Source organism: Arvicola amphibius, chromosome 7, assembly GCF_903992535.2.
Source record: "Arvicola amphibius chromosome 7, mArvAmp1.2, whole genome shotgun sequence".
NCBI lineage: Eukaryota > Metazoa > Chordata > Mammalia > Rodentia > Cricetidae > Arvicola > Arvicola amphibius.
Genome location: NC_052053.1, coordinates 60,627,568 through 60,651,679, shown reverse-complemented (window position 1 = coordinate 60,651,679; position 24,112 = coordinate 60,627,568). Strand labels below are relative to the sequence as shown.

Genomic DNA, 24,112 nt, shown 5'->3' with positions numbered 1-24,112 from the left:
GAAAGGGGTAGGCTGAGCAGCTACTACTGTTAGCTGGGTTGGGGGTAGTAAGAACTGAATTAAAATGGGAACAGACATGCCAAGGAGAGAACAGACTAAAAAGGCTAATGATGACGAAGAAGCTCTCAGAAGTACAAGCACATCTAAGGTGCTCTTGTTTTGTTTGTGATCCTAGAAGTAAGCATAGACACGTCTTAAAAGTGCATGTTATTCAGGAAAAGTCACAACTCAACGTATTTTTCCTCTCATCCATAATCTGCTTCTGAAACATGGAAGATTTAATATTTTCAATTAAGATTGATATTTTCAAGCCCTAAGGAAGTCAAATTTTCATATTAGAAATTCTCAAGGAAATGAATACTTCCCCTTACTGATTAATTATGTTATAACTGGCTTCTCTGAGAGATAAATGCCAAGGCCCAAGGTCTGACACAAAGAATACTCACATTCTTTGAAAAAGCTATAATGGGCAGTAAGATGGCTTAAAGGGTAAAGACATGTATCTGCAAGACTGAGCTTGATCTCCAGAACCCACAAGGTTGAAGGAGAGAACCAGTCCTGAAAGTTGTCTTCTGACCTCCATTCAGCTCCCCCACATATACATACAACACCCAGACAACATACATACAACACCCATACATACAGCACCCAGACAAAATAAAGAAATGCAAACACTAAGTAAACAAAAACCTTTGTAGCTGATGCTACTACGTTATCTCATCTCTCAGATCAAAAGGAGCAAAATGTCAATAATGATAGAAAGTGAATAAGCATCAAAGCCATTCTGTCAGGGGAAACCAAATCCAGTGTGTGGGCTAGGGGTAGAGAAGGACTGTGGCAATGAATGGCAGTTTCTTTGCTGGATGAGGAAAATTTGGTGGCACTGAACAGAAGTGGTGGTAACACAACGCTGTAAGTACACTAATTCCCACTTAACTGTACGTTTAAAAATATTACTTTCACGTTAACCTAGCTGTTAACTTCATCTGAATAAAAAAGAAATAACTGAAATAAGTTGGAAATAGCAAATATAAACAAATAAAAAATTATCTTAAAGAGAGTCACAAGAAATAGTTTTCCGAAAAGGAAACACACCCCAAGACATTATCTAGTGTGCCAAGGCAGATAGATGAGAGCTGTCTCCTGAAGGACTGGAAACCAGATGCGGTGGCTAGCGGCTATCTCAGTGAGCAGGTAGGAGAACCAGAGTCCCACATCCATTTAAAACACTAGGACTGGTACATGCTTACGGCAAGCCCACAGCTGTCAGATGTGGGGATTATGAGAGCTTGCTGACTGTCAGTCTAGCTCCGGATTCAGTGCAGTACCGCAACTCAGGGGCTCGGGCAGAGAAGAGAGAGCAGGTGTCTTCCTGGTGTCCTCCTCGGGCCGTCGTATTCACCACACGTACACTCACATGCGTACAGAATCAGTCAGTATTTGAGTGTGTGCTCTGACCACTAAACTCAAAGCGAGTTTTGGCTAATGCATCCACTGATTACATTCACAAAATCTATTGTAAGTCCACCCCACTCCACCATCTACAGAATTCCAATAAGCACAGCAGCAGAGACTCAACTCGAAGATCTTTTCCTCATAAATTTGGTTAAAATTAAGCAGACCTTGCTTGTATTCTGGCACCTACCAGCCACCAAATGTTTCTGGAGCACAGCCAGTGCAAAACAGAGATCTGACAGGAAAACACAGAGATTTTCCCATCCAGACCAGACTCCACATTTTTATCATCACACTCATGATGTGTTTTAGAATGCTTCTCAGATGGCGGGCAGCAGAGAATGCAGAAGTGTGTGGGTATGGCTGCATGGCACACATCAAAATGATGGAGACATGGGGACTCAAGGAGCAGCGCAGAGGTGTTGATCGCCTGGACAGCGGGAGGACAGTGTCGCAGTGGATGAGAACGTTTTCTTATGCTGCACACAGAAATGCATACTGGCTGGCTTTACTACTTCTATGGCCTGAAAAAGTCATCTCTTTTATCTTCAGGTTCTTCACCTGTGCCATGAAAACACTGTCTGCATCTCGCTTCATGCTGACAAGACTGTAAAGTCAGCCCCCGGCTGAAGGAATTGCCTGGGTCCTGGTCACTGTGCCTGTTTCATGGGCGCTTACCTCCAGCTGGGCGTAGACTTGCTCGGGCAGCTTCTGACCATAGCTTTCCAGCAGCATGATGGTTCCCTTCAGGGGTTCAAAGAGCTCATCAGTAGCTCTCTGTCGGCTTCGTACAGCCAGAAGATGGCCCATGATGTCTACCAAGCCGCTGTGGTCGCCTTCACTCAGCTGTTGCTGAAGACCAACATCTGTCCTCTTGATGAATCCCTGCAGTTCATTCAGACTGTAACAAACGTGTATGCACAAGTGAGGTTAATGAAAACTTCTTGCCTCATACAGAGTTTCAAGCAGGAATATGCACCATAGCGAAAAGACAGAAACAATCAAATGCCTATTACCAGATTCAAGCATCCATTTGTGTCATTGCATACATTCTTTCTCCATACCAAGCCAAGACATATTCTCGAACCTGTGTCAATGACTTACCATGCTCTTTCTTTGTGGGTAACTTCATGTAAGTAGAGCAACACTGTAAATGGCCTGAAATTGGTATCTTTCACCAGACAGAATGTTTTCAAGGTCATTCATATATGAGCATTGAATTGATAGGATCTTATTTTCATTATATATAAATATTCTTTTTTAAATCTAGTCTAAAGTTAGCAGTACAAATACTATTGGAGTTAATTTGTCAACTACAAACCAGTCAGCTGTGGGTTTACATACAGAGGTCAGAGGCCAACTTCAGGGGTCAGTCTTCAGTTTCTATGCAACTTTGTTTGGTTTTGAGTCAGGGTCTCTAACTAAGCCTGGAGCGTGCTGCTGTAGGCTGGCTGGTTAGCATGCCCCAGGGAATCCTCTGTTTTCGCCTCCCCACATCTGGGTGTAACGCATATTCTGCCACACTCAGTTTTTACATAAGTACAGGAGGCTAAACTCGGGTCCTCACTGGTACACAACAAGCAGTTTATAGACTGAGCCATCTCCACAGCCCACCAGCCACTTCTGTCAAAAGCTAGACCCATTTCAAACCCAAAGGTGAAGGCTACCTGCCGATGACGAATCTCAGCAGATGCTCCTGAAACATCCAGCTCCATTTCTTGATCACACTGAGCAAGCTCAGCTTGAAAGGTTTCATGTCTACCTTGAACCAACTGTTAAACACTCGGAAGTCTTCGAACTTGCTCATCTGAACATACAAAGACTCATAAATGTCGATCTGTAAGATTAGAAAAAGCTCTATATAGCAACTTCATGAAAAGCTAGTTAATAGTACTAAAAGCTAAGGGTTGCCTTGCCTGTTCTTTGAATTGTTCTAGAGTTGGTGGCTGCAGGATGTCTTCATTCGCATGAGTGTCTGTCTCCTCAGATGGTGCGGCAGGGCCATACAGGAGGAACTGCTTCAGAATCTCAGCTCGGTCGTCCACCCAGAGGTAAGAGTAGGTCTCCAGAGAACTTCTGAACTCCAAGACTTTGTTGATGACATCAGCCACTCTATTCATTATCTCCCGCCGGACCTCTGCCAGGCCTAACATGTTATCCATGTCATTCTAAACGAGAGGGGAACCACGTGTGTTCTTACCCAAGGATTTCTTACCATAACATTACCCTATGTAATCATTCAAGGGAGAGTCCTCAACAAAAGGAAAAAAAGAATCTGTGTGGCCATGTGGCCTGAACTGGCATCTTTCTGAGCTTCTCATTATCCCAGTTTGGTTCCTGAGAGAATACCTGGTAGTTTGTGATGCCCAGGTGTGCCGCCACACGCTCCATCTGGGCAGACATCCGGAAGCTGCCACACAACATTTCCTCCACCAGATCGTAGAAGCCATCCCCAGACTCTCTTTCCAAAGGGGGCTTAAACACAATCTCAGGGGGCATTAAGAACATTTGTGCTTGAAAAAACGGTGCAGGTTTTAACTGTCTCTCTGTGTTCATCAGGAAGAAGTCCAGGTCATGCAAGATGGCTTGAAAAAAGCCTTCCACCACAATGTCATCAATGAATTCCACATAAATTTTCCAGGAATCCAGAGAAGGATCAGCTCTGAAGAGCTTCCGGTTCTCCTAAGAATGAAAGATGAAAGGGTCAACGTTAACCAACCTAAAAGGGAAGTCTGCCCTGGAGTGCCAGCTGAGGAAAGTACTGTATTTTGAGGTGTGGTGCCCAGATGTTCAAATCTAACGCTCTAGAACCTTTTGGTAAAAGGCAAAGCCTGACGTAGGATTTTATATTAGTATAGCATTAAGCTAATACACCACATATGTTCAAAAATATCTTTTAAAGGAAAAAAGCAATATGAAAATTTCTATCTTCAAATACAGGCAAGAAATATACTAATTCCCAACAAATTCTGGAAACACTGGAGCCCAGGCCCCAGTTCCCTGTTTATATGGTCATGGACTTTGCTATCCAGGCCCTTATATAAAGAGATTTCCTAATGACCTCTGAGAACAGTATTCTGGAATACTATGATATTACTAAGTTGGGGATGGGATCCTATGGGTTTGCTGCATCTAGATTTAGAGCTAGATCTCTTGGGGGTATTGCATTTCATGTCATGTGTCACCAGATACATACAGTCATGTGACCTGCATGCATGCATCCTGAGAACCAGAACACAGCAGCCTTTTCTTTTGTGGTCACTAGAAAGCAAAGGAATAGGTATAAGGACAAAGGGATAGACATAGAAAGCAAAGGGATACATATAAAAGCAAAAAGGGAGAAATCCTATAGATATGAAAAACAAAGTCCTTGACACATTCATCCTCCCCTGCTACTCACAAAGGTTCCTTGAGTCAAAGAGGAAAATGTCCCTCACAGGCTAAACACATCCAACCAACCAGCATGTGTCTCCTTTACAGCTGCCTCATGTTGGAAGCTTTTCTCATTTTCTTACACAGAATGGGAGTTTTGAAACTACTCAGCTCTGACTTGAGGAAAAACAGAGAACATTGTCAGAAGAAAAATGCCAATCGTACTCTCTGAAAAGGCAGAGAGTAACTCTCTTTCATAAATGTTTCTAGTCAGGTCTTTTGAGGGCCAATGCATTTTAATTGGGATTTAGTAGCCTGAATGCTTAATGCCTGATATTGGAGTTTAAGATTTTTTTTTTAATTATCAAGAAAATGTTAACCAGGTGGTGATCGCACAGGCTTTTAACCCCAGGAATCAGGAGGAAAAGGCAATCATATATCTGCAAGTTTGTGGCTAGCCTGGTCTACATGGTGAGTTCCAAGATAGCTAAGGCTACATAGAGAAACCTGTCTTGAAAAATAACAAAAAAAGAAAGGAAGGAAAAAATGAAGAAAGGAAGGAAGGAAGAAATGAAGAAAGGAAGGAAGGAAGGAAGGAAGGGAGGGAGGGAGGGAGGGAGGGAGAGAGAGAGAGAGAGAGAGAGAGAGAGAAAGGAAGGAAGAGGAAGGAAGGAAGGAAGGAAATGTAATACCCACCCCCGCCCCAGAAAACGAATTGCCATCTGCCACCTGTCCTCTGTGAGGCAGCCCCTACTACATAAGCAGGTGTTAAGCTCATCCCCACAAAGTTGCGGAAGGTTTGACAGAACCAAAGAGAGCCACACCCCAGGGTAGCTTAAGATGCAAAAAGTACTGTAATATCCAGATGTGTTCTTCCCTTACATGGCAAATGCTTGGGGGTTCTCTTCTGCTCTAGGGGCCTTAGGCAGCACCTTGGAGAAAACACAGCTCTACCGACAACCTGATCACAGTTCTAGCCTAGATTTCTAGACCACAAGAGAACATACTTCTATCATTTAAAATCCCCACTTGTGAAACTTCGCTATGTCAGCCTCAAGGGAGCCACTGAGTCTCATTTGGAGAGGAATAAATAAGACAAGAAGAGTTTTTTAAAGACCTCTGACTACTGTGCTGACACTGTCTCTAGACAATGACCAAGTTTTATGGCCTCTTCCGGACTGAAAACTGCTGTCTTCACAGAGAGACACAAGCTTCTCCTGGGTCTTTTTCAATAATGCTTTTAGTTTATCCATGAAGACTCTGTCCTCATGACCTTACCTTCTCCCAAAGACCCTAGCTCCTTTCTCAGCACATTGAGTGTTAGAATCTGAACTGGGGAGAGATTAGCATTCAGACCACCTGAGAGGTCACAGATGACTCCTGACTAGGAGCAATGGGAATGACTAGAAAGGTTGGGGTCTGGATGTGTTTTGAATTAAGCAGAGCTAATAATGCATGTTCTCCTGGGCTGAATGTAAAGGATGAAAGGGGGGATGCTGAAGACTACACATTCTGTCAAGATTCCTGTCAAAGGAACAGGAAGACTGGGATTTCCATTTTAGACAGTTTGAGGTGTTCATTGGTCAAATAGAAGAGTTGGACAATCAGGTTTATTAGTGTGGGAATCAAAAGAAGGTTCTCACTGAAAATGCAAATTCAAGAGCAAAGACACTAAACCAGGATGTGGGAGGAGGCCTTCTGACAGCACTGCACTGGGGTCTGGGCCTGCTGGCCACGGTGCCATGCCTCTCTTGGGGAAGGAACAGTGGCATGGCAGGGCCATATCTGCTGTGAGGTGCTGTCTAGGCTTCATGGGCAGAAAAGAACCTTTGAGGCATTTGACATGTAAAGTAAAAACACACCTGGAATTGAACTAAATTGGAATGAAAGTAAATCTGTAAAGTCTCCATATCTACACCCCCCTTCCACGAAGGCTAGCATCTCACCTTGCTTAGCCTCCCCTCTCACTGCCCTGAGTACACCAGATGCTCTGGCTAGCCAGCAGCTTCCTCTGTACTCCACTGCCAGGGCCGGCCATGTCTGATTTCACTTAGACCTGCTCTAATCACACAATTGACCTGCACCCTCTTGCCAGCCCTCATCGAATGCCCAGCTTTTCCAGTACTGACACAAAGGCTTATTCTCCCCCACTAGACCGTAAGCTCCATGACAGCAAGGATCTGTGCTCTACTCACTGATGTACGCACACTTAGAATGGGGCCCAGGGAGGTGGCTGACTGGGCAAAGCACCTGCACACAAGCATGATCCCCTAAGGATGGCAGTAATAGTTACTCTGCTTTTTAAAAATATATCTGAGTTTCTTGGAGCTGGAGAGATGGGTCAGTGGTTAAAACACTTTCTGCTCTTACAGAAGACATGGGTTCAATTCCCAACATCCACACAGCAGCTCATAACCATCTGTAGCTGCCCTTCCAAGGGGATCCAACAGCTTGTTCTAACCTTTGTGAGCACTGTATGAGACCTCAAAGCCCACCTCCACAGTGGCACAATTCTCCACAGAGCCTCACCTCCCAGTAGTGCCACGAGCTTATAGGGTAGATTACATTCACCTGCCACAAGTGGGAGGAGCTTACACATGCCTCATCCCCTACTTAGGACCTAGAAATGAAAGCCAAAGGTGGGCAGGAGATGGGGAAAGTAGAAGCCATGGCTGCCTGGCAAAGAGACACGCTGGTGTCAGCCTGCGGTGTCATCCAGGAAACTGGAGAGGGAAGGGAAAAATGGAGGCAGAGGCCCGTGAACTCGCAGGGGCTTGCTGTGGGGCACCGTGCAAATTTAGCTATACTTGGAAACTGTCAGGGCCAGAGAGGGCCTTATTTCTCACATTGCCTGATGATCATGTGTGGACTGGAACGATCTCACAGAGAGGAATGACTTGTTGGAGGGATTCATTTAGCTCTAGACATGACACGGAGCCTTCTGTAGTGAAATGAGGGACGGGCAGAGATTGACTTCTGGTACCTGTAGGTAGCCAGTGTGAGAGACACAAACAAGGGGAAGTTAGCTTTTCAGTCACTGAAGGGGCTAGGGAAGCGACTGCTGTTCACTTCTGAGAATCTCATTATGTGCAACCTTCTCTTGAGGAGCATGTGATCCTGAAGCTACAAACACTGTCCCTCTTGTCTCCCCACACTGTGGTATTGGACAGAGAAAGGACACTTGGTACAGCCTGGAAACTCTGGTGTTCAGCCTATGTCTCCCAGAACCTGAACCTGGTTTTCCCATGTGTGAGATGAAGGTCCCCAGTCCAGCAGTAGGGGAGAGAAAGGATTATGACTTCCCTGTGAGCCTCCTGTGTTCCCATACCTTTCTAAGTTTTTGTTTATTTGTTTGCACCTGTGTGTGCATGCATGCTTGGACCTGCGTGGGAGCACATGTGTGTGCAGTGTTCATGTGAGTGGGTGTGCATGCATGTGCAAGTCCGATGGGGATGCTGCTCACCACATGATGCTGGGGGCTGGCTCACGTTAGGAGATGATGAAAACAAGGTGGCTGGCACAGCCAACCAAGTAGACGGATTTAATACCAGCCAAAGGGATCGTCCGGCTCAAAGAAGGATCAACCTCTACTTCTGCAGCTTTGGAGCCTGTCCTGGTACTTGCTTTTGTAGGCCAGGCTGGCCTCGAACTCACAGAGATCGGCCTGCCTCTGCCTCCCGAGTGCTGGAATTAAAGGCATGCACCACCACCCCTGCAACTTCTACTTTTTAGTTAGGTCATTGTATTTTATACTCACATCTCTCCCTCAGGAGTGAGGAGTGGGAACTACACAAATCCCAGGTAAATAACCCAGACTCTTCCACCTTGAATTACAGCAAGACCTTCTCTTAACCCCTTCAGGTCTGATCCACAGCATGAGGGTAGCATCTATCTGTTAACCATTTCAAGTCTGATCTACAGTGTGAGGTTAGCATCTGTTAACCCCTTTGGGTCTGATCTACAGCGTGAGGTAAGCATTTCTTGTTCTGCTCTTTACCAAATAAAAAGCTTTATATATGTAGAAATGTTGGAACTATTACCTCTACCAAGTTGTGTATCTTGCAGCCATCTTCTTGTATCAGCTTGTATTTTTTAGCAAATAGGTCCCCCTTGTCTTCCAAGGTGAAGGCAGCCTCTCTTCTGGGTTCCCTCCGGGGCAGCAGTGGCCACTCTGCCCAGGACTGCATGGTCTGTTGGATTGTTTGCACATTGCTCTGAGTCTGGGCCACTCTGAGCTCCAGCTCCGTGGTGGCCACTTGAACCCTCTCCATGTAGACCCGGAAGTCATCCTGCCAGGTCAGCCACGTTGCAGCTGCCTTGAGCTGCTCATCAACAGCTTGGAGCTCATCCTCAATGAGAGGGTATTCGACCTCCAGAAGGGTCTGCTTCAGCCTATTGGAGCTTTGTACAAGAAGCTCAAGACTCGCAATGCACTGAGCAAGAAAACACGAAACAAAAGGGACCAGGTTTATTAGCATTTTCTGCATCAAATGCCACAGGTCTCCAAACCAAGAAATAAAATTCAAAGTATTTTCATCTCAAAGGTACCAAAGTATCAAAAGCCACAAACCTTTAAAATAGTGTTCCTTTTCTGGAAAATGTCCAAAGCTGAATCTGGTATGTCAGATTTCTTCAGCATCAAAAGGTATTTGACATCTCTCAATACAGCCACAAGCTATTTCAAGAATATTGAGAATTATTGCATACTTTAAGAATCCATGTCTTGGCCACTAAGAGAGCTAGTGAGTGGAGAAGCTTGCTGTGCGGGACTGCCAACCTCAGCACAGGCCCTAGACCCCACAGGAAAAGCCCAGGTGTGCTCACATGTGCAATCCCAGCCCAAGTTCTCCTGCAGTGAGGCGGGGTATAGACAGAAGACCTGCTGCAAGCGCCCACAGTTGCTGCAGCAGTAGAAACAAGGGAAATGACCTCCGAAGCACGGAGGCAAACTACTCCCACCAAGTGGTCCTCTGACCCTCCATGTGCTCCGTACTTTCTCTCTTTCCCTCCCCTTCAAATAAATACAAATAAGTAAGATGCTAAGAATAAGGGTACATTTCAGTGTTAAGATGAGTTTAACGTAAAATGCTTAAAATGTCATCTTGCAATTACTGTATTTCTAGTTCAAAGGAAACAGACTTTTGCTTCATCTGCTTTGTTGAACCCCAAGTCAATGTATGTCTTCATCCAGTAAGGAATATGAACTCTACTGGTCATAGCAAATGCCTTTTTTTAGTTAATTAATTTTATCTTTTTAATTTTTAAAATTCTATTTAATTTAATTTTATCTTAAAATCTGAACATTCTAGAATGGACAGACTCCATAGAATGAGAGTTGTCAGTATTTGGTGTGTGGTGGCTGCTTCTAACGCTTACAGTCATTCTCAAAGGGAAAGCAAAGTTGTAGATGGTGCTAAACCATGAGACTCTCAATTAACCCTAAATCATTTCCAGCAATTCCTTTTATACTTATTCATATGTTTTATTACTTATCTATTATTGTAGTTTGAATGTAATTGGCCTCCATAAGTTCGAAAGGAGTGGCACTATTAGGATAGGTGTAGTCTCGTTGGAGGAAGCGTGTCCTCCTGAGACAGACTTTGAGGTCTCCTGTGCTCAAGATACTGCTCAGTCTCACAGCTGGCTTTCCTTTCGCCTTCTGATCAAGATGTTGCCAGTACCAGATCTACCTGCACACTGCCATGCTCCTGCCATGATGATAATGGACTGAACCTCTGAACTGCAAGCCGTCACCTCAATTAAATGTTTTACTTTAAGAGTTTGTTGTGGTCATATTGTCTCTTCACAGCAATAGAAACCCTAATTAAGGCATCTATTTGGAAATAATTACCATTTCCAGAAAAAAATTAAACTCAGAACATGCAATGCCTGCAATACGTCCGGGAGACCTCTCTCATCCAGCTAGGGCAACTAAGGAACTGAACATGTAATAATGCCTGCCATATGTCCGGGAGACCTCTCTCTCCCAGCTAGGACGGCTGAGCAACTAAAACATCATCCACTGAGTCCACCATGGAGATGGGGGTGGGAAGACCAGTTCTCTGGGGTCATAAGTCACTATGTCAGTTTTCTTGAGAAAATATTTATGTTGGTGTCTCAAATTTCCATTAGCAAAATAAAGTGATGGTATTTGTGTTTATTTTGGGAAAACAGACCAGAATTAGTGTGTTCAGCATGACCCTCTAATCTGGTAAGCAGACTTCCTGCTTCGTAGGCCAGCATTGGGCCTGCCGGGGAGGGCTCTGCAGGATCACTTCCATGATACTGAGCATTCTTCATTACCCAAAATTCATTAATTTTTTTTTGTCACAAAAGTTATAAAGAGGATTGCCTTTTACTCTCATGAAAAGTCATGTTAGGTAATCAGAAAAGGTTAACTTTGTGCCTCTTATCTAGAAGGTAAAAGGACTAGGGAAGATGTTGTATAAAATATATATTAGAGACGTTGCATGTGGTCAGTCATGGTGGTGCACACATCTAATCTCAGCCAACACTTGAGAGACAAAGGCAGATAGATACCTTTGACAGTGTGGTATTCATAATGAGACTCTCTCAAAAAAGTCAGTCCTTTGAGCAATCAATCAATCTCTAGCTATATATGTATATGTGTGCACACAAAATATATATAAGAATACAAATACATGTTTACTAAACATGTGCATATTAAAATTATACATATTGAAAAATACAGGTCTGCTAATAAGGCTTCTGTACTGTCATTGTACATAAGATGCTACATACATAGTTAGCCATGTGTTGGGAGCATGAATGCTATCCCAGCAGTAAGGAAGCAGAATCAGAAAGATCTCAGTCTAAAGATAGTATAGACTCCACAAGACCCTGCCTCAAAAAACAGACAATAGAATATGTAATGAAATTATGTCACATATATTGAAAAGATTTGAAATCTATGTTACATGACAGTAAAAATAAAAGCAATCCATTCTGGATGTTATTTAGCTGTGAATATTTTATGTCAATGATTTGTTTTAGATTTTAAATTACTGTCTGACTATCCTCAGCTTAGCCACCACCACACATCATAAGACAGCATCACCAAGCTTGACTTCCCTTTGGAAGAAATGATGGCAAGCAGAAGCACCGTTGTCAACCAAAAGCATGACAGATCTTTGCTCCTTTTAATCTGTGGCTTTCATGTCTTAATTGACTAAAACAATCCAGTACTTGTTATGAAAATACACACACCAGAAGCCATGTAGTAGACTCTATGAGTACCAGTCAACTGAGTTAAGGTTACTAAGGTTCATAGCTGCCAGACAGGAAGTTGGAACACGGAACAAAGAAAAGATGAAATGGACTCTGTTCTCAGCAGCTCAACATCAGGTGAATATGGAGTGGAAGTCATTACAAGGTGTTAATCAATTACTAAGGAGCAGAGGAAGTGCCTGTAATCCCAACTACTTAGGAGGTAGAGACAGAAGAAATGCTAGTTCAACATTTTTCTGGACTACAAGGTAAGTTCAAAGCCAGTCTGAGAAACAGTGAGATGCTGGTCCCCCCACAAAATAAACCAGGAAGGAACTTGGCAATGAACAAGTAAAGTATAAAGAAATAAGCTCACTGGTAGAGTGTTTGCCTAGAATCCCTGGGTTCCTGAGCTCACTCAAACACACATACACATGGCATATGCACACACTCGAATACACATGAAAACAAATCTCTGTTTAAATTTACACTCCTCACAGAAGCACTTTCCCAGAATAGAGTTTAAATGACTGAAGCGGACTCGTCTGTCTCCAGGGAGGCTTCGGGGACAGACGAACAGCATCTTGATGCATTTAAAAGGTAAAGTCCTACCTTTGGGTCAAAGTTGACACTAAGTAGACCGTTGATGGCGCTGAACTTAATCAAGGGCTGATTCAAATTAAGTTCACAGATTTCCTCCACAGTTCTTCTCCATTTGCTATAGACATTGCTTTCAAATTGATCAAGCAAAGCCGTCATTTCAGCGTACTTCTGACAGACTGCAGCCTCGTCAGGACTATCTGGAAATCTGCAGTAACAAAGTGTTCTAGGTTTCTACATACGTCAAGAGAGGGAAGTTTATTTTGCAATAGAGAATGGGATCATGTAAGATGAAAGCCTTACAGTGTTGTAAAATCGCATCTGTTTAAAGAAAGAAATAGTTACAAATGAATAAATAGAATTCCGAAGGCTTCGCTAGTGTCAACAAATCACCAGTTCCTAGAAGGAGGTTTAAAAAGGATGCAGAGGACTGTGTGACAAAGAGGAGCTTGAAGAAGAGAAAGTAAAATAATTTAAACTTTCCAGATAGTGAATGAAAAGGAGACATTAAAAGATAAAAGGACCAGAAAACAGTATGGATAGTATGACCTTATGAGTCCCACAAAAATATTCCAGAACTATAATGATAAAACCCTCTCACCAGATCTAACCTGGCCAGAAAGGAGCAGGCCAGCACATCCGCAAGTGTTAACATGAACAGCCAGTGCCAGGTGTGATGGCACTTTCTGTAATCCTGGAGGCAGAGACAGGGGGATCCAGACTTCAAGGTCATCCTCAGCTACCTACTGAGTCTGAGGACTATCTGGGCAGCAGAGATCCCATCTCAACACAAGAACACCCACAACTTCATCATGATTCACCATGCAGTAAGCCTAACTACTCACAGATGATGGAGAGATGCAAAGTTTGACCAAAATATTTGAAGGCGTTCAAGGAGCATTCTGGCCCATTTGATATTTCCAGAGGTGAATGGCATATTTTTGTTGAGAATTTCATGCCCATGTTCAATCTGTATGTTGGCATTTTCATGGAGGAAGAAAGGGGACACTTAGTCAGGGTGTTTTCCAAACTTATACGCAGGTTTTTATTTTACTTTCATAGTGGCATTAAACATCTGTGTTTAATAATGTCACTAATCGAGTTCCCCATCATGTCAGAAAACCATTAAATAAGAGCATTCAGTTGGCAGCAGAGCTCAGTGTAGACCCTTTCCTAGAATGGTAAAGGTGCCAGGTTCAGTTCCCAGCACTAAACATACTTACTGCCTACAGATAATGACACTAACTCCTTTCTAAGTATAATTTATTTAAGTAGCTTTATTTATAATTTATTTATTTATTTATAATAATTTAAGTAGCTTTCTAAGTATAATTTATCTAATAAATCCAATCTTTTCACACAATAAAAATGACTCTAGTGGATAGCCATACCATGCTGAAGTTTCTCAGTCTTAACACCACTCACCCGCATCACGTGATCATCATACAGGTGCTTACACATATCCAGCTCTGCATTAAACATGTTCAATAAAGTGCTATAATGCGGGCTGAAAATTTCCATGACAACTGGTTTCTCTAGAAAATTCCCAAATATGGTCAAAAGCTATGAAAAAATCAAAGTTAAAGAAAGGTTAAGAACTTTGGGCATTAGTAAAGAATTCAGCTTACAATTTCCCCAACTTGGTTTCTTATACTACTAGAAGCAAAGTCTAGAACTCTAAAATACATGTGGTGCCACTCAAGACAAGATGTATTTTGTGTTTTCTAAAATTCTACATAACCAATAAGCCAAATTCCACATGAAATTTCTTTGCCTCCATGGAAATTGAGAATATTAGAAATGAGTCAGTGTCTACCAGCAGTACTGACTCATGGCTACAAATCCCTTCTGCTGGGTGTCAGGGAATGTTCCCACCTTGATTACTGTGTATAATAGTGTGTGTTGTGTGTTTCTCCTCATCAATAATTACACCAAATATACCAGTAGCAGTAACTGCTCTACTCAGTCCCCTAGCACACCCTGAAGATCTAGCTGCCCCTAATAGTGGTCTGGTGCAGCAAGGGTTACTATTCTGAGAACACTTTGTAGGTGGATACCTCCTTTGACACAAAAGCCCTGGCTTAAGCCAATGCCTTAAGCTGATCAAGCTGTCTATTTCTCAGAAAGAGCACATGGCTACAAATTAATGTAATTTAAGTCATAAGTGGGCAGAGGAAGCCCATGGAGAGAGTGGGACAGAGAGAAGTAGATGACAGTACCAATCTAGTGGTGGCACCAGCTTCCTGAAGGCCCACAGTGTCCACTGCTCACTGAAGACTTTCAGGTTTCCCAGTTCCTCACCAGTATCCATGAAGGTAAGCTAAGTTTATTCTCTGGTGTATTATCAAGACGTGTCTTCTTGGCAAGCTAAATCCCATATGAATGGGATAGTTGTATGCAACGAGAGTTTACACAGCACTGAGTAACTGAAGGCCTTAGAAACATGGCTGTCAGATGCCCTCCCACAAGGAACTGAAGTGCAGGGGGGATGCCACTGGCCAAAACGCATAGCCAAGTGGCAGAACTAGGCTAACAGCCATGTCTCCCCATCTAAGGGTTTGCTTTCTCCTGTTTCAGTTACCAGTGGCTAACTGCAGTCTAAGAACCCCAACTATGAAAGTTCTAGAAAGAAACAATTTCCTTAAGTTTTGTTCAATTCTGTAATTTTATATTGCATTGTTATAATGATTCTGTTTATTATTAATGTTGTTACCCTCCTAGTGTGCCTAATTTCTGAACTGAACTGATCATGGGCATATAAGTATAAGAAATAGTGAGTTTACTTAGACAAGTTCAATGATATGCAAGGATGAAATGGCCAAGGCGGATCTTGAACTATACCTGTGTGGGCTTTATATTGTGTGCACCTCATGTGTGCAATTTATAATGTGTGCATTTTATATTGGTGTTTTCTTCAAGAGATATTTCAAAACAACTAAGTAAAGCAACATGAAAATGAAGAGAATTTTGTTTTTTTCTTAAGAAGCAATGAGTGTCCCTCAGACCTTTCATTGAAAAACAACCTTGTTACAGAAGTTTTGTGAACATGCTCATAAGTTACACACAATGATAATAACACAATAAAAAGTTATGCAAATTAAAATATAAATGCTTCTATTTCATGGATCATCAAAGACAAGCACATTCTGGCTTTTTCTGGAAACGGTTATAATGGTAACAGAAACTTCCAGATAATTTTAAACTCAGCTGGTCAGCTACCTAGCAAAATGTTAATTATTAATTATCTTGTCCGGTCCACTGTGCTGTCGTTTGGAGCTCCCTGTGAACTCACAAGCGAGCGCTACCATCCTAGGTTAGCAGAGGAAACACCAGCATCTACTGGAAATACATTTCTTTCATCACATTCTCCAGCTGAAAAGTAGTGCTTTTGGACTTGCCAGGCCGCCTGGGCTCCACTAACAGCTCATCGACGCCTGCATCTATGGCTGAAGTCATGTTTCCTAGAAGTATGGAACCCTGTACATCTTTCTTCTGCTATTACCTTCCCAGTAGTGTGCCTTTTCCAACTCCAGTTAGTCCAGCTACCTTCAGACTATCAGCAAACTCCTGCTGTCTACAAGGCAACCTAATCCTAACAAAAGCTAGAATACCTGGCATCCTGGGTTTCCTAAGATAGGATTTTTATCTTATTATTTCAGTAGTCAAGCTACAAAGATGTGGAATGCTTTTTTTAAACCCTTTGACAAGATGAAACCACTTAGAAGAAAAATAAACTAACATGTACTTAAATAACCCACATTGATTGTTGTGAGTGGGCAAGAAGAACAATTTGAACTAGACTGCTAATTAAATGGAGTTAGGAATCTCTCTATATTGAGAGTTCACTCTGTTCTTTCTTCTGGTTACCCACAAAGCTTAACAGAGAACAATGTCCAGTAACAGAAATATGAGAAGTCATGCTCACACATTAGAAAGAACTACTATTCAATTTGGTTAGGAAAAAAAGCCCAATTCTCTGCTAAATGGGAAAGGCTTCAAAGTGGACTGGAATGCTGTCATTTTGTTTAAGAACAATATGTTTGCATATCTAGCCAAAAAGAAAAAAGCATATCAAGCATAGATTAATTGTACCCTAGAGAGGAAACCACAGACGCCCTATATCTTAACCAATGAACACTTCAGTTTTATCTGAAATTTTTTTTTTTTAAATCAGCATTTGTTCCTCCTCAGTCTTCACTGTCACAATGCTCAGGTGACTCACGAAGGAAATAGACCCAGTAGCTTTGCCAGTGCTGGTCAACCCATCTGAAAACCGGATAATATCTTCTTTGAAAATCTGCCTGCTATGTTACTCTGCACTGTGCCTGCGGTTCCCAGCTGTGCTTCCTTGGGTGGCAAATGCTCAGTTTCCCATTGGGATATCACCTAGTAGCCACTTACACGTGCTTTGCAATGCTCTTCTTTTTAAACATGCTGCTCCTATTTCTCCATCTCCAGGAGCTGTCAAAATGCATTTCTTTCCCACAACCACCCCACTTGGCTGCCTCTCTCCCACCCTCCTACCCACTCACACAGCAGCTGGGTAAGCAATCCACCACTGGCCTATGTCCCTCAACCCCTCACATGACTCTTAATGCACATATAATCTATTAACTTCATTCACAGAATATTCTTGCATGCTTCAAGATCTCTGATGTCAGAATACATTAGACAACCAATGAAATTATAGTTAATTCAGCAGCATTTTTTTCTTATTGACACAAAAAATGCCTGGTAATCAACTGTGCCAGACACCCAATGAAATGTGGAGAATTAGTCCTTATTTGTTCCAGTCAGAGTAATAAGGCAGGCAGATCGTTCTAGCATAGGCAAACAAACTAAAGGCAAGGATTATGGAAATTACAGGTTGTTTTAAGTTTCCAGTTTGGTTTACTGTGGAGTCGATATTTCATGGAGCACATCCAATTTGGTCTATAGGAAATGAGAGCTAAAATACAGAGAACGCCAGGGAAAGGGCAAACGTTAAATGTCCTAAAAATGACCTTCCCAGAATAAACACCATTAGTTTCTAGGGTGGGCGCTATTCAAACCTTGAATGGGCTTGAATGCAAAAGGAATGAGGCTGATCTGGTTATATTTCACCTGAATCAGAAAAGAATGTATTTGGCCTTGTCATCTAACAGTTCAAATAACCGACTTTCTTAGAAGCTTCCTCAGAACTGACCTTAAATGCAGATTCCAGACCACTGCAGTTGCAGAGACCTTCGCAAAGCAACATCCCAAGTCTTCTGTCAAAACCCAGGGTTTTGGACTTAAATTTGAAATAGTCACTTTCAAACCCCTGTATTATAAAAAATACAATGTTGATTACAGAGAAGACTCAACAGTAAAATGGCAACCACTTAAGTTTGACCTTACTTTCCCTCAGTCTCCTAATTAGCTTATTCTTCATAAGCAGATTCTAGAAAAGACCAAGAACAGTGGCACCTGAATGACGCCCCGGAAGCATGCTGCGCATGTCTCCTGAGACTCAGCCCTCCCAGTGCTGTGACCCCACACTTGCATGTGGGCATCAGTGCGCCTTCCTTCCTCCACCCATCTCAACCACAAATACGAGGACGGCTTTGTGCATCTCCAGCGCCGTGGATCATCGGCAAGTTCCACAGAGAGCTTGTTTATTCGTGGGATGGAAAACCTGTGTAGAAAGCACTGTCATCGGGCAAGCACTGAAATCCATGCATCTGTGAGAGCATCAGGAACGATAGGAGTGGAAATGCTCAGATATTTCCCCAGGTTCTCATTAACATGCAGCTGACAACCCTGGCTTCCTCCTCATGCACAACCACCCATGCCCATCATTAGAAGGAAGGAAACTGGCAAAGAATGACTGTAGCTTTGTCATCTTCAGGAGAGATGTCCCTGGAGATGCACAGCTCTCTCAGGCTTCACAAGCGCATTGCTCGAGTCCCCTGAGGACACTGAGCAGGTCCCTTCCCATGAGTTTAACTGGGAGTGGAGAGAGCGGAACATGGTGGAGTTCTGGACGGTCACGAACCACGTTACATTTATCATCAAGAGGATGGAGCTAAGTCTCCTGAATTCCAGTCAAGCAGCTTCTCCATTCAAGAATCACTCAGTTGGAAGTAAACACAACTTCTCAACAAGTTTTAACAAACCTCACACACTCCTCTTCTCAGGATAGAGACACAATGCACATCCTATAATCCTTAACCATTTAACCCTTAGAGACGACGGGCAACATCAGATGTGGATGAAACAAGAATCTCCACCCTAGACACACACTGGTGTAATAATACCATGGTTCTCAAGATTCTATATGGCTGGGACCTCACTGACTGCTTTAAAGTACGCAGACACCACCATAGTCTTCTCCCGCTGTGGAGTCTACCACATCTATCATCTCTAACTGCCTTTACCAGCTTCTTACTTGCTTCCCTCCTAGTCAAGGTCCAGCTCTCCATGTACTGTTACCTCTGAAACAGGGCTCTGTTTTCATGCCCCACTACCAGGCCAGCTGTACAGCCAAGTGCCTACCTGTATTCTCCCCTGCATTCTGGGCCAATAGCCCTAGTGACTAGACTCACTTTTCACAGTGAGGTACTAATATTTCATGGATTTCCCAGCTCACAACTGATTCTCAATAGTATTTATTAGACAGTAATTGGTGAGCCAGCATGACTTGGGAATCATAAAAATGTCTCTATATTCCGGAACTACAAAATTGTCTTTATTAGCATCCTGAGAAGCTATCAGAAGGTTTTAATTAGAGGAAAGCGAAGATTTGACTAAGCATGTGAAAGGCTCTCAAGCTGCTACACGCAGAATAAATTAATGGAGCCAAAAGAGGCCAGTGAGCAGCAGCTTACAGGCCAATACAGCAGCTCAGCTGAAAAATGAGCCAAGGGTGTACCTCTCAGACAGACTCAGAGAACTGAAGTTGCGGGTGACACTGAGAACTTCCTCTGAGGAGCCAATTAGTTGTGACATCTGGAGGACTGAAGACAGCCAAGGGTGGCCTGGGAGCTGGGGAAACACTCAGTTCTGAACAGGTTAATTTGAAGGCATCCATTGATTCCTGGTGGAGATGAGGGTTCGGCAGTTGTCCTGTGTGCTCAGGACTTGAAGGAAGCCATCACTGTGAAGTGCCTGTGCTGGAATTTTTTGACTGGAGCTCTTTACCCTCTCTGCCCTGCCCTTGCAGGGTGTGATCATATTTCATTTATGTTTCAATAAATAAAGCTTGCCTGAGAATCAGAGAGTAACATAACCCTACTGGTCAGCCTTACAGACCAGGCGGTGGTAACACACACCTTCAATCCCGGTAACCACACCAGTTTGCCATAGAAACTGGACACTGCAGGTCTTTAATCCCAGTGGTGCACACCTTTAATCCCAGAACAGAAGAACAGAAGACAGGAGGAGACAGCTCTCAGACAGTCTCATTCTGAGATTGGCCATTTCGGACTGAGGTACAGGTAAGAGCCAGTGGCTGACTGGTTTTGCTTTTCTTACTTTCAGATTGACCCCCAATTTCTTTCTGTCTCTTGAGATTTTCTTATTCATGCAACACCAGTGGGGGAGGGGGCATGAATGGGTATTAAAGGTCATCAGTTCTGTTTTCTGGAGTGATTAGCACAATGCTCCTACTTCAGCTATTTTTATATCCTAAATTCCATACATCTCACATCCTACAGTACAGGTGTCGCAATTAGATCTTGGCCTGTGTTTATTTTACATATCTGCTATTTTGTATCCTTTAATGAAGAGGGTTAAATTGTAAACTATGATATCAGTTTTACATTTACACCAAATACTCAACCTGCTTTACCGCCCAGGTCAAATCTCCTTTGGTGTAGTCTCTATTCTCTCTGTATTGATTGGAATGCAGATTGGTACAACACTGTTCTCAAATAAATAACCCAGTGATTCCTTACCTGAGTCTACCTTCAGCTGAGATAAAATCACCTCCAAAAGAGAGCTGCTGGAAGACAGCTGCAGGAAGATAGCTGCAGGAAGGACAGCTGCAGGAAGACAGCTACAGGAAGACAGCTGCTGGAAGACAGCTGCAGGAAGGACAGCTGCGGGAAGACAGCTGCAAGAAGAACAGCTGCAGGAAGAAGACAGCTGCAGGAAGGACAGCTGCAGGAAGAAGACAGCTGCTGGAAGACAGCTGCAGGAAGACAGCTGCAGGAAGAACAGCTGCAGGAAGACAGCTGCAGGAAGACAGCTGCAGGAAGACAGCTGCAGGAAGACAGCTGCAGGAAGAAGACAGCTGCAGGAAGACAGCTGCAGGAAGAACAGCTGCAGGAAGAAGACAGCTGCAGGAAGGACAGCTGCAGGAAGACAGCTGCAGGAAGAACAGCTGCAGGAAGAAGACAGCTGCAGGAAGGACAGCTGCAGGAAGACAGCTACAGGAAGAAGACAGCTGCAGGAAGAAGACAGCTGTAGGAAAACAGCTGCAGGAAGTTCAGAGCAAGTGACTCACACACTAGGATATGCAACAATGTAAATGCTGATCAACTCATGAATCACATACACATGCACACCTACACAAACACACACACACACACATACACACACACGCACGTGCATGCACGTGCAAAAGAAAGAGAGGGTAAGGGAGAGTTTATATGAAATGGAATGTTACTCTGCTCAGAAAAAAGGAAACTTTGTCACGTGACATGACATAGACAGCCCTGGGGACACACTGCAAGTGGAGTGAGCCAAGCGCAAGAAAACGACTGTGCGGTCTTACTCTACATGGATTTGAGTGGGTGTGGGAAGGTTGGGGAAGTGGAGAGAGGTAGGTCAGAGGATACAAAACCACAGATATACAAGATAAACAAGCCAGGAGAGCTAAATAAAATGTGAGATACATAGAAAATGGAATGTTGATTCTTCAAAATGAAATACTTTTGTTACATTAAATAAAAATGATTCAAATACATCATTTCAAAAGGTTGACAAATCTTCTGTAGATTAAGTCTCTCATTGTCAGTTTCCCCAAATACTCAATACTCAGTAACAAAATAAAAGTGGTGATATTATTATTTTCCAGGAAAAAAAAGGATTATAAAGGAGCACTATGAATAACTATGTACAAAATTAGAAACCACAGCTAGACATGGATTGTGGTGCATGTCTGTGAGGCCAGCAAACAGCAGCAGAGAAAGGAGGGTGAGGAGCAGGCTAGCCTGGTCCACATAGCAGGACTTCCAGGGAAGTTGGGGAGAAGAAAGGGTAACCCAGATGAAAAGGACAAATTCCTAGAGACACACCATATAACAAGATCAAATCAGAAAAGTCAGAACTCATAAGGAGATTAAATAGGTAAACAAGCAGTTTCCCATCAGATTAAAGCTCAAGACCATATGGTCTTATTAGCAGTTCCGCAAGTATATAAAGGAGAATTAAGAGCAATCCTTCCAAGCTTGCTAACTCACTCTACACGATAAGCACTGCTCTGATACCAAAGCCAGATAAAGATACTTGAAGAAGAGAAAACTTCAGACCAATGTTCCTTATGAATGATGAGCTAATATGCAAATGGATTCAGCATTTATTAAAAGAATTACAGACCATGGTCAAGAGAAATATTCCATAATAGTAAGATGGTTTAACATACAAAAAACCCAGCACAATATACCACATTAACAGATGAGAGTAGAGGGTGAACTTCTGTGATCTCAATCAGTGCAGAAGAACTTAATATCCAGCACTCTTTCATGAGAAAAATAGTCCCTGAAATAAGAATGGAACTAAGGGCAAGGACCTCTGTGAGCACATAGTAACTACATCATCCCCAAAGGTGAAAGGAGTAAAAGTTCTTAAGAACAAAACAGGAATGCCCATGTCTAATTCAATACAGCATCAGAAGTTCTCACCAGGGCAATTGGGTAAGTAAAACAAAGAGCGCCCAAACTGAGAAGTACTCATGTCTATTCATAGGTGACATGATTTAATCTAAAGATTGCATACCTAAGAAATGAAGTCAATAAACAAACTCAGCAAGGTTGTGGGCTGAAAAATCGATACACAGCCAGTTATGGACTGGTGGGCTCTGCCAGTAGAGTAGTGATTTCTGTGTGTGTTTCTTCCCTAGGACCTGAATAAATTAACCCAGGACGCTTCCTGTGTTCACTGGCCAGCAAGCCTAGCCTAATTGTCAAGCTCCGAGAACATGGAGCCTGGGAACAACACAGGAGGCTGAACCCTGACCTCCCCAATGTGGATATGCTCCTGCACAGTCAAGACACATAAGCATATGTACACAGGAAGAAGAAAAGCATTTGCAGTTATGTATACTAGCAATGAACAAATTTAAAAAGAAGACAGTTCTATCTTTAGTAGTATTAAAAAGAATAAAATACTTAATAATAATTTTGACCAGGGAAGTCGAAGACTTACAGATCAGAAGCTATAAACTAGCTGCTCTAAGCAGTTAAAGAAGGGGTGGTAGAAAGATCCCACTTACTTGTCATTACAGAGACAATACTATGGCAAACACTCTGCCCTGTCAGTCCAATCCCTATCAACATCTCTCAGCGATGCCTCTACAGTAATTGAGAAGCAGTGTTCTACAGGTCTGACCATCTGGCTCATACTTCCCAGTGATAAAGCTTACAAGTCTGCAGTAGTGACAACAACGTAGTGCTGGCCTATAGATCAATGAAATAGTATAGAAAGCCCAGACATAAACTCTCATCCATATAAGCAAGTAATTGTTGACAAGGGTGCAAAACCATTCAGTAAAGCAAGAACATCCCTTCAACAAATGTTGCTAGAGAGTTTTATTGATTCTCCTTTTGCAAGAGTCAACCTGGACTCTTGGAACACTTAAACATCGGTTCAAGGTAGACTCAAGCCTTAATTGTAATAGTGGAAACAATAAAAATTTCCCGAAGAAGACACAGGAGAATTGCTCATGGCATTGAACTGGGCAGTGCTTCTTAATCCTTAAGCTCTTCCATTTATAGGACAATTGTCTTAAATTTTTCTGTACATATGTTCAGAAGTGGTGTTTGGGTTCAGTATATCTCAGGGGGCAGTCACCTAGCGTCTATGAGGCCCTGGGTTCACTCTCTAACACAAGAAGCAAAGCAGTGGACATTTTACTTCTACCTCCAAACAGTGCTTAGGAGGCGGGAGAGGAGGATACCGTCACAGTCGCCTCCTCCGTCCACTGCACCCTCTCTGCCGTACAAAGCTGCTTCCTTTACCATTTTCTCCCTCAACCAAAACTTTTTGGCTTTTGTCCATCTGGTTTTCTCTTGTCTCCCTTTTGTTCCTGAGGGCAGAGACCCTAGGTTTATAGTTCTTTCTCAGAACCTATTTTGCTCAGTGTTTCTGGTTTCTGATAAGAAATCTATCAGTAAAATTATATTCCTCTATATAGACAGGTAAGAGTTCATTTCTCTCTCATTTTCAGTTTTTAAAATGTAAAAGGCAGGCATGATGAGACACAAGCATAAGCCCA

At 42.8% G+C, this 24,112-nt stretch overlaps 1 protein-coding gene across 1 annotated transcript in view; it reads right to left on the bottom strand.

Annotated features, from left to right (window-relative positions):
- The window catches only part of Dnah11 (dynein axonemal heavy chain 11), a 317,751-nt gene that overhangs the window by 268,677 nt on the left and 24,962 nt on the right, over window positions 1-24,112 (bottom strand). Inside the window, exons 9-18 of the mRNA XM_038336393.1 lie at window positions 17,840-17,956; window positions 14,080-14,217; window positions 13,500-13,624; window positions 12,667-12,862; window positions 9,398-9,502; window positions 8,868-9,260; window positions 3,805-4,137; window positions 3,372-3,623; window positions 3,123-3,292; window positions 2,134-2,356 (exon numbers count right to left, since the gene is read on the bottom strand). Of these exons, the coding sequence (XP_038192321.1) occupies window positions 2,134-2,356; window positions 3,123-3,292; window positions 3,372-3,623; window positions 3,805-4,137; window positions 8,868-9,260; window positions 9,398-9,502; window positions 12,667-12,862; window positions 13,500-13,624; window positions 14,080-14,217; window positions 17,840-17,956 (2,052 nt within the window). The remainder of the gene's footprint in view (window positions 1-2,133; window positions 2,357-3,122; window positions 3,293-3,371; window positions 3,624-3,804; window positions 4,138-8,867; window positions 9,261-9,397; window positions 9,503-12,666; window positions 12,863-13,499; window positions 13,625-14,079; window positions 14,218-17,839; window positions 17,957-24,112) is intronic.